The sequence below is a fragment of the Anguilla anguilla genome, chromosome 5, assembly GCF_013347855.1.
Source record: "Anguilla anguilla isolate fAngAng1 chromosome 5, fAngAng1.pri, whole genome shotgun sequence".
Taxonomy (NCBI): Eukaryota; Metazoa; Chordata; class Actinopteri; order Anguilliformes; family Anguillidae; genus Anguilla; species Anguilla anguilla.
In genome coordinates, this window is record NC_049205.1 from 53,581,771 (window position 1) to 53,603,405 (window position 21,635).

At 47.5% G+C, this 21,635-nt stretch overlaps 1 protein-coding gene across 4 annotated transcripts in view; it reads left to right on the forward strand.

Annotated features, from left to right (window-relative positions):
* mob2a (MOB kinase activator 2a) overlaps nt 1–21,635 on the forward strand; it is a 48,504-nt gene that overhangs the window by 17,902 nt on the left and 8,967 nt on the right. Inside the window, exon 1 of one of the 4 annotated variants that reach the window (XM_035418921.1) lies at nt 1,773–2,135. The exons of 2 other annotated variants lie outside the window; for them this stretch is intronic. In XM_035418921.1, the coding sequence (XP_035274812.1) occupies nt 2,098–2,135 (38 nt within the window). In that variant the 5' untranslated portion in view covers nt 1,773–2,097. Of the gene's footprint in view, nt 1–1,772; nt 2,136–13,722; nt 13,918–21,635 lie in introns of those variants that run through there. One more of the 4 variants, XM_035418920.1, reaches the window with a different exon arrangement.

Genomic DNA, 21,635 nt, shown 5'->3' on the forward strand with positions numbered 1-21,635 from the left:
TGCAGGTACTCGGTAAAAAGCACGTTTTGCGACGTGCTTTAGATGTGTTCGGTGTCTCCACTTGAGACTGAATAGGGGCACAGTGATAATGCCAGTCAGTGTTTATTCTGGGAGTAACTGTGTGCAGTGTAAATGGATGCCATCAGGTGACTTTTGTTCTTTCTCTCTTCGGCACACTGCAATGTTAAGACATGTAGCAGCTGGTCTGTCTTTACCCTGTAAATTATCACTGTGTGTGTGTGTGTTGGTTTTGGGGTATGTATGCTCAGTATCTGTGTATGTATACTTTGGTTGCAACATACCAGTGGACTAGTAGAGGAGTACTCACTTTGTGCTCCTGGAATCCCTTCCTGACTGAAGGTCACATGTTGGTCAGCAGACAGTGTACACGCAGTGGTGTGTCATGTGACCACTCTGCCTCACACTGAGCTTTAAGGTAACCAGTGATGCCCTTGACCTGTGTTGCCATAGTTCAGTGCTGAGATCTGATTGGACAGCTGTGAATGTTCTCAGGCACAGAATGAACTGATATGGTGTTTCCACCTGTAGTTTGTCTCTCTCTCTTTCTGTTGCCCAGGAGTCATTCGGTCATTGTGCAGAATGCATTTTGCAGCACGTTCACAAGGGAAGCAAAAACCTGATCCCTCCAAAAAACCGAATACTCAGGAACAAGAGAATCCCCTTTTCCGTTTAGCAGTACCACATTATGATTTGTATGTTTAGCTTTGCCACACAGGATATTAAAGCAGCTTTATTAGTTATTGTTTGAGACATTTAACCTATGGCACATAGAGCTGGATTAGAACTTTCAATACATGTTTTAAAAATACAAAGTGGAATTAGAAAGATTTTCCATGACATGGACAAAATTTTGCCATGAGCTGACTAAAATTTTGCTTGGATCAGAGCATACACATCGCAGAGTTAATACATGACTATGTGGAATATCTTAAGCAGTGCTTTGTCATATGAAGACAAGGCCGTGGAAGCCTGTGTAAAGAGGCCAGTGGTGTGAGGAGTTTTCTTGCCTGAAAGTTAGTGATTGCACGTCTCTCAGCGAGTCATTATTTACAGAGACAGGAGGACTGTTTCATGCAGTGCTAGGGGGTGGAGGGCTCTCTTCATTTTGGGAGGCAGAGAAACTCTCAGATATCATATTAGAAATGCCCAGCCTTTATTTATCAGTGCCTGTCATCCGGGTTCCAATTATAGTCTTACAGTCTGGCTTTTGGGGGATTGTGGACTGGTGGGGAGGAGAATGGGGGGGGGGGGGGGGGGGGGGGGGGGGGCGTTATTGCACTTCATGGACCTGGGAAGTTGGGGGCAGGGGGAGGGGAGTTGGCTCAGGTCTCTTTCAGGGAGAACGAGCTCCCCCTGGCTCCCCTGTGATTAGATCCCTGCTTGTCATTGCTGTGTGTATTGTTTTTGATGCTACAGCTAGTTTGTAAGCTTGCAGCGAATTACATTTCTGATTTCTTTTCTGCATCGTCATGTGACTGGGGATAGGTGGTAATGGGGGAAGAGTGAGATTCTTTTCCTTCTTCAGGAGGTGCTAAGGTTCTTGCCTGGACAGGAGAAAGTGCTTAGAAAGGGAGCAGCAACCCAGCCCTACAATCAGCAGTTTATTTATGCAGGACTGTTTGGCAACATAATCTTCCCACTTTTCAGCCAGTCAGGGAGGGAGAGAGGGAGGGAGGAGAGCGAGACTGACGGAGGGAGGGAGGGAAGGAGAGAGGGAGGGAGCGAGGGGAGAGAGAGAGAGCAGAGTTGGGAGTGTGAGGGACAGGAGAGCAGATGCAGACTCCAGTGCTCTGAAGGTTGTGTCAGCCTGCTCGTGCTCCTGCTCGTGCTCCTGCTCCCACTGCGATCGGCGCAGTATCGCCTCAGCCATCGCACGGGTCCAGCGCACAACTCCGGCTTTCCAGACGCCCGTCACGCCCGCTGCAGGGGGATAGCTACCGCCGTGCGGGTCGCCATGCCGACGCTCCGTTACACCACCCGCGCCCCTACGCCCGCCCTCCTCCTCTGCTAGAGACGTCGGGACGGGCAGGAGAACTCCACCCCTCACCCCCCAGCGCTGAAGTCCCAGACGCCTGCATGGGGGTGCTGGTCTGTTGTGACTGCTTCTTCTACAGGTACCGCGCTTTGCGTCTACTTCCTGTTCTGACCAGCGCGAGGCGCTCTGACAGTCCTGCGTGTTGTCAGCAGTCCGCCCTTTGGAAAGCCAGCTGCGCTGGCTGCTTGTGTGTGGTCCGCTTTCTTAATGTGGGTATTTGTAAGAGAGTGTTGCTCGGGACTTTTAAAGACTGCCTTATAGCGGTATGTCCCTGCGGCCTCCTGGGTAGTGTAGTCCAGCGGTTTACGGGAGAGTGGCCAGGCCCGAGCCCTGGCACCGCCTGCAGCAGTGTGTGCATCTCTGGTGTGTGCATCTCTGTCGCAGGGTTGCACTAGGACGTGCACTCACTTCGCCCCTTTTTGGCGAGAGTTTGCACGCCGTGCCTGACGGATTACCGCTATCCTCCTCGCACTCCCTCGCTCTCTCTCACCTCTGCAGCAGGTAGTCTGTCGCCCGGGAACGACGGCAGTCGTGTTTGCTGATTGGAGCTGCTATTGAACCGTGCGGTGCGGTGCGGTGTTCAGGTCTTACCAGGTCCTTAGTGTTTACTCTTTTACTCTGCCACACAGGTACGAGGGCTGTTTGATTGATTTGGGGAATTTTATTGTCCTGCGACGCAGTTTCGGGCTAGTTTTATAGATGACACGCACACTCGGACACTGTGTATAAAGGACTTGCTGCTGCTTAGTATTTTTGCTGATGCTTGCCAAACTGCAGCTCCCACAGCTGCATTGGATTAATCCATCAGAGCCTTGCTTCTATTTTTGCTCCCTCCTTTCTTTTTTTAACATTGAGAACAGTCAGCCTTTTGTCGCGTCATTGGTCGACTCGCAGTTTGGGAAGCTTGGAGCGCTCTCTCTCTCTCACTCTCTGTATTCCTCCTCCTCCTCCTCCTCCTCTCCCTCCCGGCTGTTTTCCAATGTTGCAATCAGCAGAACTGCAGCAGGACCTCGGCCGTCCCGACCGAGCAGAAGGCAGAGAGAGAGCCAGCAGCCGCAGTCCCCCGCCCTGGAGATGGGGTCGCCCGGGCGGGGGAAGGAGGGATCGGGGGAGGAGTGTAGTGAGGACAGAGTGACACCGTGGTTCCACTCTCTTATGCCCGCCTGGTGACTGCACAGGTGTCCTCTGGTGCAGAACTTAATGGGGTGGATCTGGGTTGGGGAACACGGTGATTGAGTGGAGCGTGGGTGGGCACTGTCCTCAGCCTACCTGGGGTATAGCTGTCAGGAGGGATGCTCTTGGCTTAGGACCAGCATCAGGGTTCAGTTCAGGCACTAAAGTCCAGTGGAGACAAGGTGACTCAGGCAGAGAGGAGATGCTCCCCGTGAAGGGATGTTGTATTGCGGTGTGATTCTCCCTCAGGCAGGTAGGGGCTCTCATCCGAGTCAGGGTTGAGGACACGCCCACCACCAGGTCACCTTCAGCTTCAGATTTAATGCCAAAATCTAACCTGGGGACCAGCCAATCCAGGGTCACTGTCAGGTGGCTACATCTGAAGCTCCGCTGTTTATTGTTAGCAAAGTTTGTTGCCCTTTCGGCTAATTATTTCGCTGGAGGGCGCAGTTGCTGTTTGTTCCCCCCACACGTGTCTGTTTAAGTAAGGTGTGGAGCTACGGTAAGCTACTATTTGTTTTAGTCTTATCTCAGCTGATATGGCTCAATTGGAGCGTGTCAGGAGGCCGTTTCCTCTGTGTTGATGGGTGCATGATACTGTCTCAAAGTTGATGGGTCAGCATTATGCTTTGCTCATGTGCTGTTTTCAGTCTCAGGCTTTCTGTTTCCAGATATAGCCTAGACCTTAGAAAAGTTGGAAACAGCAGTTACATCATGCTAATGGCACTTCAGTCAGGCTAATGCTATATCGTGCTAATGGCACATTGTGCTGCTAAATCGTGCTTTGTGCTAATGGAGCAACATGCTAATGGTACTATGGCCACACTGTCACTTGTGAGATTGCTTTTAAGGATATATTGTTTCCAAGTGTTTAACTGCGTAAGTGCATCCTGCGCAGAAGTGACACGTGTCCTCTGTTCATCGATTTGTGTTTATGCGGCCATCTTGGCTCGCTCGCTAAGTTGCGTGGCCTCAAATGCTGAACACGGTTTTTTCTTCTCTGCTGCAACGGGCTGGATTAATGCCTGCGCTTCAGCTATCAATTTAATTAAAACTGAATTGATCTTGTGGTGGAAAAGGGCAGATGTGTGCTCTGTTTAGAGAGCTGGGTCCCAGCTATAAGAGCAAGGGGAAGGCGGGGTCAGTTCCATATGAAGTAGCTCGTCAGTGAGTATGGGGTTAGCAGAGCAGCCTTTCTTATAGCCCTTTGGAGTACAGGTGTACGGTTATATTGTGGTAGGCCTGGCCAGAGTAACCTGGGCGTGGCTGTTTTTATGTGTCTCCAGATGGGCTCGCAGAAGCAGTGAGGGTGAGGACCTGGTTTTAGGTTTGGGGTTCAGACCTCCTGGCATTGGGACACTTCACTGGTGCCGTTTCCCCCAGATCCAAACATAGAAGTGGCGTGTTGAAGCGCTCCCTTTCATTACTCTCCTGAAGGGAGCGGGTGTGTCTGCGGCAGATAAGGCTGCTGTGGTTTCCCAAAAAAACGAAACCGCCACCAGCCTTGTGAGGGTACGCTTGGACCCTGCAGGATGTGCCCCGCCCCCTCCTGCGGGAAGAGTGTGGGCGTGGGCGGCGATGCGGTCCACAGACCTGCGGTCACGTTTCTGGCACCAGAGAGCAGGAAATGAAGGGGTGGAACAGAACCGTGAGCTCAGCTGAGACCCCATACCTGCGCTTAGCAACCTGCCTCATTCAGTACCGCGCTCTTAGAATAGTCCGCTTCAGCCCAATGCTGCTGTCACGGTGCAGGCTGAAGCCAAAGAATACTTTCTCTCCTTCCCGTCTGCTCTGTCTGCAGTATGCTTTAAGGAACTGCTCACGTTCACTGTGCAGGTCTGCTTTAACGGTATGCTGTTACATTAAACTGTATGTCTTGTAAACTTTCGTTTCTTGGTCTTGATTTGTAATTAGAACTGTTTTGTCTTGTCTTGACCAGATTTCGCAACGTAGTAAAAACAGTTGTATGTTCCTAACTTGCTCATCAAAAGACCAGTTATTTCAAAGCAACTAATTGGATGTTTGACAGCATTTTGCATCTGAGTGGTCCTTCTTGTTGGAAGAATTTGTGTAATTTGTGTATTTGTTTACCCTCTGCTGGAGGGAGGGTCGCAATGCATGTACCCTCTGGAGGATCAGCTGAGCTGTGATTGGCAGGCTCAGGGAGCAGCTGTCTCACCCAGCTCTACTTTCCCCAGAACAGCAGACTGCATTTGCTATTCAGCCGCGCTTGTTATCTGAGATCTAGCACGTTACAGACGTCTCCACAGGAAAGGGGCCATTTATCACGGAAATGAGACATTCCCTAGCATTACCTCACACGCAGTTCTTTTCCTCTCTGCTTACAGTAAGTCTGTTCTCCCCCCCACCCCCCACCCCCACACCCCCGCCACCAAATGCATTGATTTTTTTCTTCTTTCCGTATTTAATAAATTGGCTCCCTGGGTATTCAGAGGCACTGAAGGGTGCTCTGTTGCGCAGGACTTGTGTTTGTGTTATATGTGGAATGTGTTATAATTGGGCTTTCCTGGGGTTCTGCTTTCACTCTTCAATTTTCACATTTATTTTTGGCGAGATGTTAAAATCACTCACCCCTCATTAAATAAATGAATAACATGACAGGAAAGGATTGTTGAACTTAACAATTTTAACCATAATGTGCCCTTTTAGTTCACATTATTCAATAAGACAAGACACACCGCAGTGGTCCGTCTCTCTACCTTGCAGGAGCACGGTCCGTTTAATCTTGAATGTTTCTGTCTGTAAAACATTAATCCCTTCTGGTCACTGGGAAGTTAAAATGTTATTCCCTTGTCATGTGACACTTGATTCACAAACTTACTGGAAATTAGTTTATGTCTTTAAGCCCATTAGACCATTAGATTCATTTCTTTCTTGTGAGGCTTATTTTTTATGCGATTGAGCATAGTTCTGGTGCAGATACGTTACACAGTTTCGATTTAACCCTGTTCTCAAAAGAAAGTCTAGATGATATTATTTTTCTTCTACTTCAGGCAAGATATTTTTTTTGAAGCATTCAATTCAGTTTTAAATAATATGCTTGTTTCACTGTTTCACCGCACCCCCCCCCCCCCCCCCCCCCCCCCCCCCAACAGCGGTCTTTAAGGCATTGTGCCCCGTCGTTTTAATGTTTGGGTATTTTTCTTTTCTTTTGTTTTGTGTGTTTGTTGTCAGTTTGCAGATTAAAAAAAAAAGATCCTTCAAGTTGTTGGAACAATGGAACAATGCAGTCCCCCACCTTGCCCTGCCCAGCAGCCTTCCTGTCCCACCCCCGCGTGGAAACCACATGCGTCTGCATCTCTGCCCGGCTCGCTTACCGCGGGAAAGCGGGTTTCGCTATTGGTTAGCACCGAGGCGGGCTGAGGAATGTTCGACACGCAGCCTCTGTGTAGTGGGAGGGGCTTTGGGCTGTGGGGCTTCCGTCAAAACAAAACCATTATATCAGTCCCTTGTCACACTTTGTCAAAAAAAGAAAATGCTTACACGGTATTCAGCTGTCACAAACCTCCCTGCAGCCATCTTACGAGATGCTACTCGACCGATTATATCGCAGTCCTTTAGCGTAGAACATGACGGAGAGCCAGGTGGAGTAGCAGTCCAGTGACATTTTTGAGCCCAGCTCTATAGAGGACAGGTGTTTCAGTGACGTTAGCCTGGGTAGGGGTGGTGGTGTGTGGGACCTATGCAGGTGCTGTAGTTTGTGTTGGTTATGGGAACCTTCACCTGCTTGATGCTGAAGGTTGATAATATGAGTAATGCACCATTTCCACCAACCATGGACCAACATGGTGGAGTCTGCTTCAGCCAAAACATTAAAAACGTGAAATAGTGTTAGACTTTGGCTCTGGTTACTGATTGCTTATATTGTTATAAGTCCTTATGAGCCCCCCCCCCCCCCCCCCCCCCCCCCCCCAGGAACATTATATGAGAGGGAACATAATGATCATAAGGGGAGTATGTGAGGTCCTTGGTACTAGAGGGTGGTTCTGGGATATATGGCCATGGGTGAGGAGGATTCTGGGATATATATAGCCAGCCAATGGTGAGGGTAAGACTGTCCCAGCCATGTGAAGGTCAGTCCCCAAGCTTTTTTTTCTTCCTGCTGCCAGTCTGAAGTTTGGTCATTTGTCCAATAGTTACAAAACTTCCAGAAATTATAATTTTAAGTATAAATATGAACTAGTGAAGTACTAATATATCATGCAGATATGATATTACATAAGCATGTTTTGCAGCACATAGGTCTTGTCCTCCCCAAATCGGCCATTGTGTTCCAGGCCTGCGATGTACCGCAGCTGCGGTTAATAAGAAAATACTTGGGGGAAGGCGTCTCAGCGGGACGTCCCGGCGGGTCAGGGGCGCAGCGTCCCGGCCCGCACCTTATCGCAGAGGCGCATAAACGCAGGAAGAGAGCCGGTGCGCTCAGGAGCGGCCAGACGAGGAAACTGCGCTCAGGAGGACAACAATGCAGGAGAACATTCCTGCGGCCGGCCCCGGGGAGGAAGAGGAGAAAGTCTCCGCCTTTAACCCCCCCAGAGCCGACCTCTGCCCTTCTGGGTGAGAGTTACGCAACGCGTTCGCGCTTCGCTCGCGAAACGCCCCGGGCGGCTCTCTTTTGAAGTTGGACGTTAGCAGCAGTTGATCGATTGACCCTGTGTGTTTTGACAGGATCGGTGCAGGAAGTATGCGGTGGTTCAAAAGTTAATTGCGCGGTTAAAACATCTCCCTGAAATGAAGGCGACGTCTCTCCAATTAGAGAACTTCGTTCCCCGCTCAGCGTGTCCCTCGGGAATCGCCTGCTTCTGCTCCTCTTAGCTGCTCGGCGCGGGATGTTTTTCTTGCGCTGTTTGGATTTCTCCCAGCATGCTTTGTGGCGTGTACCCGGGGCCCCCGGCGCTCCGGTGGTAAGGGAGGCTGAGGACACGCAGCCTCAGCAGAACCGGTTCTCTCCAAACCCGAACGGCGTCGGCGGTCTCGCGCTCGACCCTCGGCGGCGCGGAGCTGAAGTCGGGCGCGGGAGCGGCTCCGTGACGCGAGTGGCCGACCCGCCGCGTTCTCCACGCTAAGGAAACGCGGCGATTCTAACGCGCGTCTCGCCGCCGATGATGAGCGCTTTACCGCCAGCCCCCCTGTTTCCTGCGGTCTGCTCCGCCGCCCTGGTGCCACGTGCAGACGCCGGGAAGGAGCCGCCGGGAGAGGCCTTCGGTGCTTATGTAACCGCATGTGCTGCGCGTCTCACGCGAGGCGTGTGATTCCTGCGTGTGCTGCTGACCCTCGTGTGTGTGTTTGCTCAGGTTTGGGTGAGAATGTAACGGACACACAGGAACCCACCATCAGACCCCCCCCCCCCCAGGTGCCCCAGGTGAGGAGAGCAAGGGAATTTTGGGCACATGGGGCAGATTTCTTACACTGCGTCCCCCCCCCCGTATACTCGATCAGTACCTGCAAGGACGGTGGTGCAAAGATTTCCGAAACCGTCGCGATTTCTGGCTCAGCGAATTAGCAGGGCTGTGTGGCTGCCTGTGCCTCCCCCCCCCCCCCCCCCCCCCCCCCCACAGTCACAGCTCAGCATATGAGGTGTTTTTTTTACTTTTATTTGGAGGACTTTGTGGTTATTTGAGGTGAATCGGTTTCATTTTATTATTATTTTTCCATAGAACTGTTTGATATCATATCATTCAGAGTGGTTCTGCAGGTGAGACAAACCATTTGAACATCTGTCCTTTTGCCATTGGCGACTACAAAGTTGGCATAAGTAGTGCTGATTCAGTGCGAATCCTAAATGTGTGCAAAAGGTGTTATGTGAGTTTGAGGTGACCTTGTATTGCAGCGCTGTAAGATGAAAGAGAGACGGACGGGTTGATGGATATCTTAGGTAATAGAGGTGTGACACACAGGCTTCAGGCTTTGGGCTTGCAGATGCTATCCTGTATGATTTTGTGCATCAGTACTGCTTGTACCGTTTGTGAGAGTAAGTGAATGTCATGTCCCTATTGAAAGCTTGGAAATTTACGTCGCACCTGGATCTTGTTCTGTCTGACTGGAGTAATAATTTATGGCATGTACACATTGTGGGAATTCCTTGTGAGTTGCAAAAATGCAGAGGTAATCGGTCTACCTGAATACCAAGGAATCTTGTGTTGCAGTGGCAGGTAGTATTCCTGCAATGCTGTCTCTGTGTTCAATTTCAGATGGAAAGATGCTTCTTGCATGTTGGAAGCATGAGCTTGGTGTGTTTATTTCTCTCTCACACAATCAGTACCATTGATCAAATTTGAGGGTAGTTGGAATTCAAGGGCTTGCGAGAGGGAAAGCCACTAATTTTGTTTCTGTAAAACTGAAAACATGGCCACATTTTTCAGGTGTTGGTGAACTGATTGCTCTCTAAAAAACAAATTTGTGCATGGCGTCCTCGAGGGCTGTTAACTGAGCAACAGAAGGAACTTCGCTTGGAAATGGTATTGAGTAAACTGTTTTGAGTTGCATAGTTTAAGAATTAGCTTCTTCTTATATGTTTAGAGCAAAAGGATCTCTCCTTTCAAAGAATCGGAAGGAAGCGTTAAGCAGTGCCTACTGTTCAGCAACAGGTGCCAAAACATTGAGTTAAAAATAATGTAGACCTATTGTGGGGCTATTGGATGGTACACTCTGTTATATTCTAGTTTTAGTGCATGGGTTGGTCCCATGGTCCGGTATGGCCAGTAGCCCCACCAGGCAACACGTGATCGGTGACATCATCACCCAGGGTTCTGGGAGGGTTAAGTTGACAGGAATCAACTTCCTATTGCTGTATAGCGTCTTGGAATCACCTACTTTAGAGGAGAGCACAAGCTTGTGTGCGCTGTCCAGAAATGATAGTGGTGGTTCCAGCAATTAGTGTTATATATGATTGGGCGTACTGAATTGTGTAGAAAATGGGTGAAAGAGCTTGAAAAAATTAATTATGCATTGCACTGATGCTGGATTTTTCTAAACAAAAATAAAAAATATAAATGAGCTGACTAAGAGATTCTGTGCCAGGTGTGATGGTGAATGACCTCAGGGTACAGCTTGGTCTCTGCAGATATAGCATGTGCGCTCTCAGGGGTGCCGCGAGGACTTTTGGGCCCCATTAAAAGGTCTCACATTGGGCCCCACCAGCCCAGGCATGCCCAGTGAATCTGATGTTCTTGTATGTTTTGGGACCGCCTATCAGTCAGGGCCGCCACTGGACAAAACTGAGTGTGCAACAAGAATTTGGGCTAATCTTTATTTACTGTAAATGGGGGGGGGGTATTCATATATCATGGTGTCTGTGCGATCCTCCTCTAAGAGACTGGAATGATGAGTATGTGTAATCTTCGCTAGCCTTAGGAGATGAATGTCCATCCCTCCTGCCCCCTCCCTATCGGGGACAGGCCGTACTTCTTTTTATAACACATTCCACATATTCCGCCAAATAAAACACGTTGTGTGTTTGTTGTGATTTTGAGCCAAAAGCCTGTTCTTTTTGCTCTTTTTGATGTCTGCTTTTCTACTCTTACTCCGGGGCGGAGTTGAGCAATTTCACTCCAATTTGACTCTGCGTAGGTCTTTGATATGCTTCTCTGTACTTTTAGGTCATAAGCCACACCAGTAATGACCAGCGTAGGCTGACACTGGTGAATAAGTTATGATCACATTTATTCATTCATATTGCGTTTGAGACATTCATGAGGATCAGCGTACAGGTGTGACTAAGCTACCCTGGGCCACTTCTAATATATCAAATGCTGCTGCAGTCTTTAGATCTGCATGGAGGCCTAATGCTGTTTCTTTTCTTCCATGTAAAATACTTCATTACATTACATTACGGGCATTTAGCAGATGCTCTTATCCAGAGTGACATCTGGAGCATGTTGAGTAGAATGGTGCCCACAGTGTGTCCCTCACTGTCATTGGGCAGAGGGTGATGACTTTAATGCGCCCTGTTTCTGGAGCAGAGCATGGGCGGTTCATTTGTCAAGACGCTATACCCCTTTCCTACTGAACTGCTGGATCCAGACTGGCTTATTATACCCTTTTCCCACTGTAGCGCTGGAAACATGCTGGCTCATTCTGTGCGATATGTAGGAACTTCACTTACACCCGCGCACACTGTCACTGACCACTGAAACACGCAGTACAGGCACAGTCACTCAAACACATATATGTGTGTGCCCACACACACACACACACACACACACACACACCCGTGCATGCACACACCCACCCACCCACCCACACACACACACACAAGCACAGAGGTGCCCCCTGCTCAGAGGCCTGGATTAACAGCGTTTTTGGAAGCTAACGCTACAGCAGCCCAGTGGTATGTGTCACCTCTGCAGTGCTAGCGCAGGAGCCTGAGTCTCACTGCTCTTCATGGCGTGGACAGGAGGCCTGCCTCTCCTTGCCTGTCTGCTTTCATTCTCATCATGCAAAACACTTTGTTTTGCATCCAGTTAAGATGGATGCCTTACTTTTATTCCCGTAATGTTTACTGAACAAACAAGGCAAACCGTGTGCTGCAGAGACTATGCGTAACATTGGACAGAAGTTATGATTTATATTTTTCACATCCCCTTGCCACACACAACGGTTTGTTTCAGCCAGAACAATATTTGGTTGTGGAAAAATGTCTATTATTTTAAAAATGTTTTATTATATCACACAGTGGTTCTTCAATTCTCACCTCCAGAACACAGAGGGTTGCCCCTGGGCCTAGCTGTGCCAATTAAGGAGGCACTAACACGTAAACCTGGGTCAGTCCATTGTGAATGATTCGTGTTAGGGCTACAGAGAACACAGAGAGTTCTTTGTGTTCTTCTATAAATGGCACCCAAGGTGAAGTGGAAAAACAGAATAAAGTTATATAACGTCAAAATGCAACAATTTATTAAATATTTTTAAAACAATAGCTTGTTGACAAGCAGAAGCCTTGGTTAAGGGGCGAAGGCAGCTGTTCCCTCAGCTGAATTCATTGGTGGGAGTTGAGGCAAGCCCCAAATTAGGAGGGGCCATTCTGTTCCCGTCAATGGCGCTTATTTGGATCATTAGTTGGTTCCACGGGAGAGTAATGCCTGTGATTAGCTCATGTAGTTGGCTTCACACACAACAGCATAATCGAGTTCATACGTTAGAAGAATACATACCAGACCCCATGCTGATGCAGTTTGAATTTATCCACTTCGGGTCGGTTTCTCATATCATAAATTCGCTCTGTTTCACCGTACAGTAAATTTAGCAACATCTACAGAGTAGGCTAAGTAGCAAGTCAGTTTGTAACAAATGTTATATCTTCCGTTTTTAATTATTTGACTCAGAACGAGGTATGGCAAAACATATTTTATATGTTTCAATGCGCCTAACGCGAGTTTCTGTGAGCACAGTGCAAGTCCAAGCACGGGAATTCCTGGCGCCTCGTAAAATGACGAGCCGGAAATTAAAATTCTAAAATTAACGAATGCATATTATATTCCACATCAAAACTAGATTCCAAGCAGATAGAACCATATTAACACCAGTTAGTCTGACATTATTGGCCATTGAGTGAAAGCACGACGACGAATTCGGCCAGGATTCCCAGAAACGGAATATGGTTTCTTTGGAAACTTATCACAACCGAAGTAAAATGTGTAATGTAGCCGTTTTCCATTGGAAGTGTAATCCCGAATGCTGTCAGGTAAACCTGAAGAACGCAGGTTCTAGCAACGGTGGTATAATGAGATAGCATTACAATTTCCATGGCGTTCGAGATAAAATATTACAACAATGAAATAGGCGTTTTAAACCCGTTATGTTATTTGTGTTCAAATGGTAACTGTTAGCCATAAACAGGTAAGAATTGAACGAATAGGCCTACAACTATCTAGGCTTAACCGGTTTTGTCTGTGAAGTATCTTGTGTATCAAGTGTAGTTATTTTTTAATCTAACCGTTTTAACCTAGTTATTCCCATTGCATAGAATAATTTATTTATTTGTTTATTTTTTCTGAAATCATTTTAGAAATGCATGCATACATTTGTAGTAAAGTTGGAACTTGCTGCTCCAGTAATTATCTGTACTTTCATCACATTCTTAGGCGGTAAACATTGTTTTGTGATGTCAGAGATAAATGGTTAATAGGCCTATGAATAATTTATTTTAAAACTGTAATTCAGTTAACTTAAATGACCTTGTAAAAGATCTGTGCCCACATTATAGTAAGAGAGTGTAGCTTGTTCTAAAGGCTTGTTTCTCTTTCCTTTCCCTAAAATAACATTTTGCCTTCGAAACGCTGCGTTTTAATTGCAGCGCAATGAAGTAGGCTAAATGAGTGTTGGTTAATAAAATGAAGCTCTGTTGGATGTCTCGCGGAGAAGTTCCTCAAAAAACTGCATAGCTCCGCCTGATCCACAGTGATAGGCTGTAAGCGAGTTGGGACGGCCCTCGTGGAAGGGAAAAAATCTGCCTGTCACTTGAAGAGGAAAGAAGGGAAGGTTTGTATTCATTTGACCAGAGAAGTGAGCTGAAGGCAGAAGGTGTTGCTTTCGGAACCGTCTGCCGTTACCATGGTTGGTGATCACTGTGCCTTTTCAGTAGATAGCACAACTAAGCATTCCCAAAAAAGCACCAGAAGCGGACTGAGCTGTAAAATGGTCCTTCAAGCATTCGGCAAAGTTTTGAGGTAAATATTAATGTTAGTTGATAACTTATATTCGTTTAGACTTTTCTAGCCAGTTTTTACTGTGTTTTGTTCAGTACTCTGTTTATTCCACTCGTGGTTGGTCGTGAAGTTTGCGCTGCAGTTCGTACAGCGTAGCGTGTTCCGTGTCGCTGTAGAACTGTTCCATTTCCAAAGTGCAAATATGCTACAAGTGACTCGGAGTAGACTGGAGACATGTTGGTATTATTTATCCGTTGTGAGTATTAAATAGTAAAGTAATATTCAAGCGTTGCGTGCTGCGTACGGTCGACAATATAATTTCGTCCGGGGGCTGCCGTGCATGAAACAAGGAGGGTTGAAAAAGTTTTTCCTTCTGAACGACCTGGAAGAGCCTGTTTACACACTAATGGCAGTACAATAACAAACACGAACGGTAACCTTTCATTTCCGTATGACACGTCAGGTCAATTGATTTAATGATGTCGCTTTACCGCCATCAACAGGATCTGCTAATCTTATTTTATACTATACAATAACCAGAACAATAAAACAGTTCAGAGAATAGTTGTAGATTGGGGCTGGGATTTCGTTCTTAAACCATGTAGGCGAGTCTCCCATAAAATCAATTGGTTTACAGCCTACTGTGTTTGTTTTCTTGTTTAAAGAAACGCAGCCACTTGGTGGCATTGCAAATAGCAAATATTTACATTCCTGTAATAAACGGATCCAAAACCAGTTCTTGCCCATAGCCGCCATAACTGGGTCATCAGATAATCAGATCCAAACTACAGTCTTGCATTTCTTGGTACTGAAATTAGGTGACATTAAATTAGATTTTAACTTGGTTTTATAGAGGTTGAATGCTTTAGCTTCTGTGTACAGTAAAATTATATATATTAATAAATAATGGGTGTGGGGTTTGGTTTGAACCCATAATTGCACATGTATTGTGGCATAAATTGTTCAGTGAAGTAAATCTAGGTTCATTGCTGCATGCACCAAACAGTATATTTTTAACATTTTTTTTGCAAGAACTCCCACAGGACAATGACACTGTGCTTTAGGGAAAAGGTTATTATTTGCATTTGCACACAAGATAAAATGTAATGAAATAAAATGTTGATGTGCAGAGTGTTTCCTGAATGTAGTCACTGAATTCTTCAGATCTGTGTTCCTGATTTTAGCAGAGGGACCTGAAATTACTACACCGTCCACTTTATTAATGAAGTTAATGATAATGAATGTATTCTTCTTAAAAAAAAAAAAAAACACCTTTAATTGTTCAGCATTTTGTTCCGCCTTCATTATTCCTAAATGGTGAAGGGTGGACAGTGTAAAGAAGTGCTGACGTGCAGGTATCTGTGCTGTAAAGACAGTCTTTGAACCCTAGGCCCTGCCATTCTTCAGATAAATGGCTGGAATTAAGCACAATGCCTGTTTTTACTGGGCAAAGGTGGTGTGTGAGATTGTGAAATGGGGCCAGACAGAGATGTTCTCTGTGTGCAGAGACCCTCTACTAATATTTATCTGGGCGCTTAAAGGTCATCGAGTGCCATCAGTCTCCTCATACTTGCGTAACGGTGTGTCAAGTCGCGTTGCTCAACCCTGCACCGGGTCGCTGTAGCTGATGCCATCCCATGGTGTGGCTTCAGGGAATCTGGTTTTTATCGGTGCCAGTGAAGGAAAGCGGGGGTTAAAACTGGGCTGCAATGGGGCTGCCAGGTGGCTCATTCCGTTAAGGCGCTGTTCAGGCACGTCGCTGGGCCCCAAGGTTGGCCATCGAATCCAGACCGTGCCAGAGCGGTGTACCGTTAGCTCACGTTTGGCCCCGGGATGGGAGAGTTTCAGTCGGGGTGGACGACAGCGCTTCATTGTGCACCGGTGACGTGTTCCATGGGCACCTGCTAGTCCTCCTGTTAAGCTCCAAGAAGAGTCTTACTCCGACTCTTTTCTGTGCGACCCCAGCCTGTTAACTGCGGTAGTAAGTAGCGATAGCATTGTGTGCTTGTCTGCGCTCTCCCGATTTGCTAGTATTTCCAGCATCGAGCGCTGACATGATTGGGCCTTTCAATTGGGCCATGAGATAATGGCGGGGAGAAAAACCATTAAGCAAACAAACCTCTGCTGTAATTATTTTATTTTAAGGTTACGGAAAAATACCGTCTTGCATATGTCACACACCCAATGGCAAGCAGCCTTGTAAAGCATCTAAAAATCTCCACAGAATCAGATATGATCTCTGCCTTCTCAGCGTGGGCAGTGCTGTTTTCTCTTTGTGTAAAAGGAGCCTTTGTGATTCTCATGACTTTTCCAGGAAGTGAATAATGACTTTGGGCTGAGCGTAAGCAGTAGACAGGAGTTATGACTGGGTACTTAAGAAACGTACCTTGTCATATCTTATCTTTACATATCTGAGAAGGAAACAGACTGGAATTGACCGGTCGCATAGTTTTTTTTTCCCCATGTTGTGTTTAGTTTTAGTTGGCCTTTTTCTTTCAAGTTCAAACTCCACGGTCCCTTCCTTTCGTCAGTAACTGACACGCCCAACCTTCAGCACGACTGAATTCCCGTAAGTCTGTTTGGCTGCAGCTTGTAGACGCACTGTTGTTTTTACTGCTGTTTGGCCAGGGAAGGGGAAGGTTTACAGTCGCCCTGTTTCCTCCTGGGGGGAGACATGGCGCACGTGCGCCAAAGCACTGATGCGTGTAGCGGGCATAAGGAGTGGCACGGTGGTTGTGGCGAGCTTTAATACATTGAAAGTGGTCATCTAGCCCTGCACTGCAAAGGCATTGCAACTTAATGAATAAGGGTGGTTTAAAACACTGTGTGGTTATTATTATTACTTATTTTTGGAGATGCAAGGTTTTTCATAGAAAGCTGAAAAAGTGCCGATTCGATTTGCTCTGTCACACTGGCACCGATGTTTATGGCCTCAGTGCTGCGACTGGAAAAAAGCAAACCCGTTTGTCCTGGGAAAGTAATGCTTTTAATCTGGCTTCGCTCAAGGCCTTTCAGAAGGGTCCTGAGATATTTCTCAGGCAGCAGATAGGCTGGGAGTATCTGTGTCTGTGACCCTGATGTGTGTGTGTGTGTGAAGGTGGCGCTCAGGTGTGTCCCGGTAACAGAGATACCGCCTCGCTCGCCGATAACGCCGTCCGAAGGTCTGCGGGGGCAGCTGAGTCAGCACGCCGGCGTTTCGGCGCGGACCGCAGTGTACCGGCTGTACCCTTGAGCCAGCTGCACTCCCCCAGCCCCCAGCTCCTCCAGCTGTGTAATTCTCCCCTGATAAAGTGTCTGCTGAGCGGATAAATAACAAGGCTGTTTCAGTGGCAGAAGCACAGGGAGCCCAGCTCTTGCCCGCTGAGTGAGCAGCCAGTGCCCTGTTGTAGTGCGAATGGGAGGGGAGTGATGTCATCAGAGATAGATGGGTGGATGGATAGATAGATCTGCTATCTATCTATCCATCCATCCATCATCTATCCATCCATCCATCTATCCATCCTCAGCCACCCCCATGTTTCACGTTTGTGAATAGAATTGTTTTATGCAGTATTAAATGAGGCTTCCAAATCCTGAAATCATGAACAATGAATTTTCTTGAAAAGAGCAATATTTTTATATAAGTTTGGTCAACGTTTCTTGAATTTTTGAAGAGATTTTGGCAAAAATGTAAATGTCTGCTTTTTGTATAAATTTTGCTTTTATAAATGGATTCTGGATCAGAATTCACATTTTAACCTTTTAATCCTGAAGGGCATTCCTTTTCGAAGATATGGTCGGGATGGTGATTTTGAAGTGATTTCATAGATCACGTGATTGCATAATGGGCTCGATTCCAAACCGATTCCTAGCATGGGAGAGAATTTATTTTTAGAACGCATCTTGGCAGGGTGGCACCACTCGTATAGAAAATGCATGCATGCATAACAACGAACATCAGTACCCAAATTTTTCTATCATGATAAAGTCTTAATGCTTAGCCTATTGTGTCAATAAACACAGTCAGTGTGAGAAGCTACAAAGATTTTGATTCTCAGCTCACGAAAGTTGTGGCCCACAAAACCAATATACCATGACTGGGCTGAATACTCTATTCTGATTGGCTGGGACAGGTGCATTATTTTTCCATATATGCCTGGCTTTGATGTAACACCTTCAAGAGTTCCATCACTGTTCTAAATTAGTGTGCATCAGTCTGTCTCTATAAATAAAGTAGAAATTTGTAAGAGCAAGCAAGCCAACAGCTTGATATTCATGAACGACTGTACAGAGAGTAGTTAGTCTAGTTATTGCTTGACTTCTTTTATAGTTTAGCCTTTGTTTTGAATATAATTCAGTAATAAGTGAGCTAGCTGTCTGTGATAACAGACATGCTATGAGACCATTTTGACTTAAAACCAAACTGAATTTTAATATTAGGTAACCTGGTTGAGGCACTAGAAAGACACATTCGTTGCGAAGTGGTATAGGGTATGGGATATTTGCTGGAATAGCTTGCAATAGTAATTGCAATTATGTATTTTCAATCTCCAACACATAGTTATACTTGCATAGCCTTTATGAGGAAAAAAAAAACGATTGAGCAGGCAGGTATCTGAAAGTAATCGATGAATCCATTACTCCTACCCATCCCTAGGATATAGGGGCCATTTTATATCGCTTTATTGATTGTCGGCAACAATTGTGATGTAGCTTAATGTGAAGCTTTCATGGGTCCTTGAATTTGTAATAGTAGATCTTGCTGAGGACTTGAAACTGAACTTCTGCAGTTTCTACTTACAACTACTTCTAACCCTACTTAGAGGCCAGCTTCACTATACTGAACTCCCGCACTTTCTACTGTGTAAACCCTACTAACAGCATAGCTTCACTATACTAAACTCCCGCACTTTCTACTGTGTAAACCCTACTAACAGCATAGCTTCACTATACTGAACTCCCGCACTTTCTACTGTGGCTGTAAGCAGGGAGCAGGCCTGCATTTTGCCTGGCAGTCTAAGGGTCTCTGGAGCTCATCCAGACCCTTTTTAGCTTGGTAATGACAGCGCTGGCGTCTCCCCTGGCCTGGTGGTTTTTCGTGGAAAAGGCCCGTTCACCACTTCTATAATGGGGGGGCTAAACTGCAGTTCCAGAGCCCTGGTGTGCGTCGATGGGCGTTCCTGTTTTTCGGTCCGCGCAGTAGAATGGCGCTCTGTGTCTCTGCCACCCCCGACCCACCCTCACACCTCTGGTCCTTTTCCCAACACACCTTCATGTGTCTGGCTCTCACCCCTGAGCTCAGAGCCGTGTCTCTGGCTCTCACCCCTGAGCTCAGAGCCGTGTCTCTGGCTCTTCTCTGAGTTTGTCCAGTGCCCCGCGTGTTGACTAACCCGGGAGCATCAACCTTTCTATTTGCAGTGAAATGGAGGACTGTGTAGGACAGACTGTGCTCTGGTGAGGTGTGTTTGTTTTTCAAAATTTCCATCCTTGTGAAGAAGGTGTTCACATTCTGAAAGAGCAGCCTCGCAGTCATCCGTGTCTATTCTGGTTGGCCCACATTGCTCGGCGTCTATTTTAGGAAGCAGTTTACTTCTTTTTGTGCGCATCCTGTTTTCTTGTCAGGAAGGTCACCTGACGCTTGTGCGTTGCGGTCTTTCGGGATTGTTAGAATAGCTGGCATTCTGATGCGAAAACAGGTTAGCGTGCATTCGGCTGGACCGGCGAGTGTTTTCCCCCACTTCTACCTCTCCGTCTAACCGCCACCGGGGCTATTTCTGTCCTCGGAAAGGGAGCGGCCCGTGCGCTAATTGGAGCCGTGTGGGCTGAGGGGAGCTCTGACGTCGGCCGCTGAAGCGTCGTGCCGCGCGGCGAGAGGGAGGGCGCGCTGGCGACGGCCGCTGGCTCTGGGGTTACGCGGCGGGGGCGGAGGCGGGGGCGGAGGCGTGCGTGGTGCGTTTTGGCAGCGCTGAGGTCACCGCGCCCACCCCGAGGCCCTGGGGTTCGGCGCTGATTATGGGGCGCCTGATTAATTCAGCATGAGACCAACAGGCATTAGCGTTCCGCTCTGCTTCCTGCAATCAGGGTGTGGTGTGGCACGGCGGGGACCAATGAAGGCATTTCTTACAAGTAAAAGATGTAACGCACCAATAAAGACATTTCTTACTAGATGTAACACTTCAATAACAGCATTTCTTACAAGTAAAACATGTAACACTCCAATAAAGGCGTTTCTTACAAGTAAAACATGTAACACTCCAATAAAGGCGTTTCTTACATGTAGAAGAAAAATGGCCGGACAGCTGAGGTTGCGTAACGCTGCAATAAAGGCAGGAATCTGGATTATTTCTGCCTCCTGACATTTGAATGGGAGGCGTGTAGGTCAGCACGACCGGCAGAGTCTCTGCCCGTTTGAGTGAGGGTGGTGGCCATGGCGATGGCTGTGAGCCCCGCTCTCAGAAAGGACACAAACTTCACATGTTTCCTTCAAAGAAACGCGGGTGTGTTTGCCATAACCGGAAACCCAGATGCTGTAATTGAGGTAATTAAGAACAGATGCGTAATGAGGGTCTGGATGCAGTCTGCTTTGCTGTGTGTCTGTGGGCTGTTACTGCGGGGGAGCTATATTTAGCCCCTGCTCACTCAGCAGGTCGTCAGAATAACCCCATGAATTTTAATCATAGGCCTGCCATAGGGCTCTGTCTCTGTGTGTCTGCCTGTGTCCGTCTCTGCATGTGTGTCTCTATGTGTCCTGTGTCTCTGTCAGTGTCTCTGTGTTTGTATCTGGCTTGATCTTGTGTTGTGTAATGCTTGCCTTTCCATTCTGGGCCGGTATTATGAGAGTAGGGCTCAGCACTGCTGAGAACACAAGCAGTACTGCAGATGGGAGGAATTTAAGATCCCCCACCCAGGGGGTCAATGTTCCTTCGCCTTCCTACATTCCCATTGGTATTCCAGAGAAGACGCTTTCCCAGGGCAAGGAGGGGGATTTATACCAGCGCTCCTGCCCCCTGCCCTGAACAGTGGGCACAGCCTGGCATCTCTGCCCCCCCCCCACTCCCACTCTCAAGGTCTCCCTGGCCCCCTGTCTCCCCCGCCTCGGCTGCAGCCAGTCCAGGACACCCTGGCCCTTCTCCCGTCCCCCGCACAGGGAAAGCGTTCTGCTGCTGGCTGTCCAGGGGGACAAATGGGCCCATAAATCAGCCCCCAGCCCCCCCCACCCCAGTTACTAAAGCAACCTGTGTTTGGCCCTTTCACTTGTAGTTCCTCTGGAGCCGGAGTGCTGTTCACAAGCATGTGCCGCTGCCAGGAGAGACGTGCTAACGCCCTGCTGCTGCAGAGAGCTCTCAGAGCGCCTGGAGCTGCAGGCTCTGCCATTTTATCTGCTGCAGCCAAACTGCTCTCTGAGGGTGTGTGAGTGTCAGTGTGTGCATGTGAGTCTGAGTGCCTGTGCACGTACATGTGTGTGTGTGTGTGTGAGTGAGTGTGTGTACGTGTGTGTACGTGTGTGTGTATGTGTGTGTGCAGGAATAATACTCTTGTATTCGTGTCTTTGTCTTTGTCCTTGATTCATGTCGAATGCCACCCTCATAATCATATTCTTTTATGAAGTAATTTATTGCTCCTTTTTTCTGATTTCCACTTCCCAGAAGCCACTTCACTTGGCAAATTGTGTGGTAGGAGGGGAATTGTGAAGCCCTTTGTATATTTAGGATAAAGAAAAACTTCCCTGTTGCCAGCAGTTGTCTGGCACCCCCCCCTCC